A 7223-nucleotide genomic window follows, 5' to 3' on the forward strand; every position below is an offset into this window, starting at 1 on the left:
ACACACACACACACACACACACACACACACACACACACACACACACACATACACACATACACACACACACACCAAAAACAAAGCCTTCCAATCGCAACCTGTCCTGTTAGCACAATTGCCTGAGGTGAAAAATAAATGATACAAGCACACAGAATGTGTGATCAAAACTGTCCCACTCAATAATGAAACTATGGTGTTAATTAGAGCGACATCTCTGAGGGCGGAACAGTTCGGAGAGGACGTTTTACGACAAAGAATAGCAACGTCTTAAGGCGCACGACTATGAACCCACGACTATGTCAGGGAGGTGTTGCTCCAGCTCTGTAGTAACCTTAACATACATGAGGAGGACAGAATAATAGAAGCTGTGCATGTATAGGATACAACCACCCTAAATAAACTCTCACAGATGAATATATGTTAGGCATATTCAACCTGAACGTGAATAATCCTGTCATGCATGTAAGAGGAGAGGAAATCTACAGACAGTGATGTTGCTTTTCGGCTTCATGCAACATTTTTTTGGGGGAAAATGTTAGGCGCACACTTGTTCCTGTTAAGCAATGATTATAATTATATATGGGCAGTCATAATAATAATGGAGAATATCACTGGCCACTAATAGCAGGTTTATTTCATGAAGCGTTAATGCTGAACTGGCACAGATATAAAATGGAAATGGCTTCAAATGTGATTGTGTGTAACAAAGACAGAGCATGAGCATGTGAGCGCGTGTGCATGAGTCTCCCATTAATGCTGCAAACAAAGGCACTGCGGACTTTGAGTATGACTTAATGATTTGGTCACAGCAGGCTGCCAGACCCACTGTTCGTCTGTGCAGACGAGCGTGCTTGCAGTTGTGAGTTGATGTCGAGCACCGGAGGTTTAATGAACTTAACTCTTTCACGTAAACACACAGCCAGCGCGGGCACTCACACACATACAGAGCTGTTAATCGCTTTGCCATTTACGACTCATTAACCGTAAGAGCTCATCGATCACTCGGCCTCCTCTGCGGCCAATCGCACTATGAAGTCGTGTTTTTTTTTCAGGTGCCTGTTTTTCACAAGTGACCAAGACAACTCCAGACGATTTTATTTTCTTATGGTAATTTAGAAGCAAGAGTAACATTCGCATTCATCTTGAGTTCTGTTTCTGGCTGAACTCTTTTTTGCTCAGTTTTGTTCTCCACCAATTACGAAGGGAAATATCTGACTCTTTTCCTTCTAAATGCTTCGTTTTGTTCACTAGCTAGTCACTAACTTTGTCTGAGCAGGTAGTGTACAGTTAGTTTAAAACAGCTGCCTTCTGCTTCTAGAAACAACGTGATGAAAATGTAAAGAATGAAACAAAATAGTTTGGTTTCAGTGTGTAAAACCAAAACAAACTCAACTAGTTAAAAAGCTATTTTGAGTTAATCGCAATTATCAAGCGCTGTCACATTACATGTAGTCGACCGACCCATTGGTTATCTAAAATATTGATTAGTGCAGCTTTAAATGTTATCTTTAGACAAAAACATGGAGAATATGACACATGTATTAAGAGAAGAAGCTACAAAGTGTTCCGGCAACTTAAAAGCTTCCAGTTGAGTAAATACAGACCTGCGGATTAGTTTGTTACGGACTTGTCGCAGAGGGCCAATGCATAACTCATGGAGGACAACCGCATCTGCAGTTGCACTGCTTTTACATTAACACAGCATTTCACTTGGCACTCTGCACCGAGGGAATATCTTCTCCAGCAGTGTCCGACGTTACGTAAACCGCAGCTCCGTAGCAGCAGCAGCAGCAGCACCAGTGATGGATCAGGTTATAAATAGAGGACTCCTTTTTATCCAACTGCCCACGCAGGTGGCCGACACCTGCATACTCTGCTGCAGGGCCGGAGATCTATTGTGTAAATGTTGGATTGGTGTCGAAGAGCGGTTCAGGATTTTTTAGGAAGAAAATGAGAAGAATAAAAAGAAGAGAGACAAATGTTGACAGGAAGGAAGGAAAGACCTTTTATGGTGCGCTGGCAAAAAAAAAAAAAGTGTTCCCTTCACTTTCTTGTCCTCATTTCTCTATCCAACCCCCTGAAATCTCACATTTCATTCTCTCCATTTTTCTGATTCTGTTCATCATCACCCCAACACCCCCCATCTCCCCCTGCAATATTAGACTCTCTCTCTCTCCACCCACTCTCTTTTTTCACTGGCATCCTTTGAATTCTGTGACTCTTTGCCTGCTGTACCCACATACATATATACTCCCTCTTTCTCTATCTCTCTCTCTCTCTCTCTCTCTCTCTCTGTAAGCCACTTGTTACCATGGCAACCCCACAATGGGCCTTATAAAGCTAATAAGTAAAGAGAGCAGGAGAGATGCGCAGAGTAGCAGGAGGAGGAGGAGGTGGAGGAGGAAAAAATTAAATGGAAAAATAAATGGGTGTCAATCTATTCCTGGTTATGGGGCTTCAGGCGAGGAGAGCGAGGTAGAGACACATATAGAGAAAGTCAAACAAACAGATGTACACATATTATTATAAGTGCTTTATAACTTCCTGCTATTAGTGTACTTGTTACCTGCTCACAGTAAATCATTCGATAGAGATTCAATCTGACTTCTACTCAAATCCCTCCAGTGCTTCAAGTTCTGTATGTTCGTATCAACAGTTATATTTTCAATTTATTAGAATTTATTAGAGGTCCCTCGGTAGCACTATTCCCGAGCGAATAGAGCTTAAGTGATGTCATTCATTCCTATGGATCAACAGTTTCACATTCCCAAAAATTTGCTTTGATGTACAGCAAATTAAGCTTACGTGTTGAAATTAAAAACAAGGGCTTTGCAACAGTGAGGTCAATAACTGCTCGTCAGTCTTTGTCCTGAGGAGACATCAGTCTGTCCTGAGGAGACATCAGTCTGACATCAGTGAAGACTCATTATGTTGGTCTGAGAGGGAAATAACACATTCCTGTTACATAAATGCCATGGCAACGCTTCAATGAGAATAGTAGATAAAGATGTCTCATTCAGGTTTACGTCTCTGTGTGTGTGTGTGTGTGTGCGTGTGTGTGTGTGTGTGTGCGTGTGCGTGTCCACCTGTGGATTGATAATGAATGCATTTGTCTTTCGGGGCACTACACAGATCAAAGTGTAGCTGTGGCTCTGAACTGCTCCTGGATGAAACACACACACACACACACACACACACACACACACACACACACACACAGAAATTGCCTCCCGCCTGGTTGACTTCCCTGCTTTGCCTCTTCTGTCGGTGTCTGATAGCAGCGGGTGAGAGGGGGAAGTACTCACGGCCGCGTCACAGGCTAACTATCGCCAAGGCCACCACTTTGCCGTGACAACAAGGAATCTCATCGCTACGGTAAGGGATTAAGCGAGTGACTAGGAGATGACACAAAGGAAATGAAGGTCGGTACACCGAAGGGTCCTCACGACGTGGAAAACTGCTATATTCCAGCGACATATAAATCTTGTTTTTATCAAATGTTAGCAAGATTGTTACCCAAAAAAATGGCTATTTTGGGGTTCATGATGTAAAAACAATTATATTGTCAAATAACTGAAATGCGCATCATAACATAACAAGATATACTGTAGGTCTTTTCATCTTGATAACGATATATATCACAATATAGCATGTTTTCTGATTATTCAATAAATAAATAGTCTATGTGAATTAACCACATATTTTTTTCTCTCTTGTTTGAATTAAATATAATTAATTTTCTCAATTAGTTATTAACTTAAATAAAATTAATTATAATCTATTATAAAATAAATAAAAAAAATTGAGATATTTGAGGACATAATTGTGTACCACGACATCTCAATATTTGATTTCATTACAATACGATTCTATTGAAAGATGATATTTTACTATATTGAAATGTCGCCCAGCTCTCGTGTGCGTTTGTGCAGATTTCAGAGACAGCCGCCCTCATTTTGAGATTCTTATGAGAAAACACCTCAATATTACATGGAATATTCCTTTTGGAGGAGAAACTTCCAAACTCAGCGGGGGGGTGTCATTAGAGTGTTTCATCTGGTCCGACAGTAAAAGAGACTCCCAGCACAACTAATAGAGCATCTTTTGCTGAGCCCAGTTTTTAAGATATCCGGTGGAGTTTTTCCCCTGAAGTGCTCATTTGCATCCTAATTTCAGTAAAACACACAGACCAATACACTAGATAAAAAACATGTTCACTTCAAAAAAATCTCTGAAAAGTCTAATTTTCCTTGAAAAATAACTACATTTTGTATTTAATACTAATAATAGTATGTTTTTGCTGAAACATTCAATTCATTTCAACAGACAATTAATCAAGGCAAGGTAGCTACGGCTAAGCGCTATTGTGACTAGCATTACTATGTTCCCGGATAGCAGTTAGCGTGCCAGCTGCAGTATTGTAACTAGCCCCAGTAGGCACTGCGTCACTTCTAGAACCACTTTGTTTTGTATGAATTTTGCTTTGCAAGGCCTTACACCAGTAACAGCTATAATTAAAGTCAGGGTGTGCAGACATACATTTGTCAAACCCACATGAGTTTATCTAAAGGTCAAAACTCTGTGTAGAATTGTTCTTAGGGCTTGCTCATAGAGTGGTGTAGGCTGGAATCACAAACCTGTCTGCTAAATTGACAAAGACTTCCACGTTATTTCTGGAACTAGCATATTTCTGGTCACTTTCAGCATATTCTGAATCACATCTTTAATTCCCCCTCAGACAAAAACGTTGCAGTTTTCCCGGTTCCTTCTAAGATCTGTTGTTAAGAGTCTAAGGTGTTTGCCTCTTGGCTCTGGTCTCACATATGACAGGAGTAGAAATATGATTTTAATATCCTGGGATGCAGGGCAAGAGGGAATGAGTTTAAACCACACCTGCACTGAGGCGACAAGGACAGAATGAAATAGGGGGCTTCATGTAGCAAAACGGTTACAGGCATTATAATAGTTATCAAAATGTGTAGAAGTTAATGCACCACAAGGCAAAAGGTACAGTATTATACAGACATTCAGTGTATGGACGTTCAGAGTGAATGTGTGATTTGTGCATTATTGAGGCCACAACTGAATGCGGCTGAAATAACCCAACCACTAAAAACGAACCAGCTGATAGAGGTGAGACTTTAAGTATTCTACACAGATTTCCCATATTGGATTAATTTATTTCTTACTACATTTTCCGTAGAACTCTTAATAGAGAAAATGGGCATTTTAAGATACACAATGAAACTATATTCCACAGATCTAGAATATACAGCATGTATCTCCTCAGCCTTGAATGACAACAATAATAAGGTCCGATTGAATTGCTCTGCTTGGTGTCTGCACAGCAGACAGTCAAGAGACCTGATATCAAGCCTTTTCATATTGAGGAAATATTTGTGTTTCTGATCCTCCTCCACGGGGAGATGAGAGGTCAGGGAAGAGTGTAATTCAGCAGGGCCGATGCTCACTCTCACTAGTTGAGAGCGACAGCTTTATTAACACTCTCCCACCCTTCTGCCCACTTCATGAGTCTTACCCGTGAGCTGACAGTCGTCGTTGGAGCCTGCAGAGTCCTCCTGGTTAGGGCTGAGCGGAGGGCTGGCAGGGGGGCTGGTGCTGAAGCTGGCGTAGCCCAGGGACGAGCTCACCTCGCTGGGCTCACAGCTGTGGTTCACCGGCCTCTGGACGTCCAGGGACGAAGACAAAGAGGTGCGCTGCTTGGGCTGGACACGAGACAGGAAGAAGAGCAGTTAGAGAGACGAATATATAGATGTCAACACAGTGTATGTAAAGTTGTAATGCACGTATGAAAAAGGGACAGAGGGACAGCGGTAGAGAGAGAGAGACATCTTAGCTTACAGCAAGTAAAAGAGTGAGACAGAGTGCGAGAGAAAGCGAGCCAGAGGACAACTGAAACTGTAGACTGGCATCTGGTAAACAAATCTTACATAATGAGGCATTTGCAGCTCTCAACAACCTGCTGCTTTGCTTCACAAACAGCTCAGGCAATCAAAATCCTGCTGGTGTGTGTGTGTGTGTGTGTGTGTGTGTGTGTGTGTGTGTGTGAATATGTGTGATACGGTGGACCTTAAAGGCAAAATAACCTGCCGGAATGTTGAGAGACATGACAAGACAACCTTCACGAGACCTTCGCTGTCTCACATGTCACTCAAGGCACAATGACTGCACCTTGAGAGAGAAAGTGACGGGGAGAGGTTATGAAAGGAAAGGAAAGCAGAGAAGGAGACGACGCTCCTTTCCATGCGTGGTGCACTCTAATCGGGCCTTGAAGAGTCTTCAGATCGACTAAAAAAAAACAAAAGCAAAAAAGAAGTGCAGAGAAAAAGGCTGAGCAAGAAAAAGGGCATGAAAAATAAAAGGGAATTGGACAGGGAGAAATGAAAAACAGTGGGTGGAAAGACAATGAGTGAAAATGAGAACACAGAAGAAAGAAAAGTGAAGGAACAAAGAACAAAAGAAAGATATGGTGGTAAGAGGGAGGAATTTAAAGAAGGAGATGAGAGAGTTTGGGCAAGAAGGAATGAAGAAAGGAATGAACGGAGGAAACGGGGACAGTAGGGTTGAGTCACAGTAGTGGCCAGTAGTATAGTAGGCTTTAGAGGCAGTGGGAGGTGTATTTTGATACCTTTGGACAGAGCCAGGCTAGCTGTTTCTAGACTTTATGCTAAGCTAAGCTAATCGTGTAGTGGCCGTAGCTGCATATTTAGTGTAAAAGCATAAGAGCGGTATCGATCTTCTCATCTCTTGGCAATTAAGGGCATTTCTTTAACATATCCAAATCCGATATCAAGACTGAAGTCCAAACCACAGCAGCTTCAACAGACCTGAATGCAGCACAGGAGCAGCATTAAGATTAGACTTATGTGTGGAGAGGTGGTCCGTGGGGGATAGCACCATGGCAGCAGCGTCCCGCAGAGACCAAGGACAACAAAGGACCAATGCATCAACTAATCAAGACCACAACAGCCCAGACGAGCAACAGGGAACAAGACCATGATGTATGAGCCCAACAGGGAGTCACTCAACTGGGCCAAGGGTGGGAACGTTACACAAGCCTGCAGTCAAAAATGTGTTTTCTTTAATCCTTTTTTTTATTGTCATGTAATAAATAAATTAAAAATTAAAAAGCCAATTCCTTATTCGTTTTATGACCTCTTTGTTGCTACGTGTTGACGGCATGAGATAAATAAACCCACAGT

The 7223-nt window shown here is 41.9% G+C and overlaps 1 protein-coding gene across 5 annotated transcripts in view; it reads right to left on the minus strand.

The window, feature by feature from the left end:
* The window catches only part of anks1b (ankyrin repeat and sterile alpha motif domain containing 1B), a 161377-nt gene that overhangs the window by 58565 nt on the left and 95589 nt on the right, over positions 1 to 7223 (minus strand). For all 5 annotated transcript variants that reach the window (XM_031858784.1, XM_031858782.1, XM_031858783.1 and 2 more), the window contains exon 13: positions 5540 to 5726. In XM_031858784.1, coding sequence (XP_031714644.1) covers positions 5540 to 5726 — 187 coding nt within the window. The remainder of the gene's footprint in view (positions 1 to 5539; positions 5727 to 7223) is intronic.

The sequence above is a fragment of the Anarrhichthys ocellatus genome, unplaced genomic scaffold (genome assembly GCF_004355925.1).
Source record: "Anarrhichthys ocellatus isolate YVR2014 unplaced genomic scaffold, GSC_Weel_1.0 scaffold21, whole genome shotgun sequence".
Classification (NCBI taxonomy): Eukaryota; Metazoa; Chordata; class Actinopteri; order Perciformes; family Anarhichadidae; genus Anarrhichthys; species Anarrhichthys ocellatus.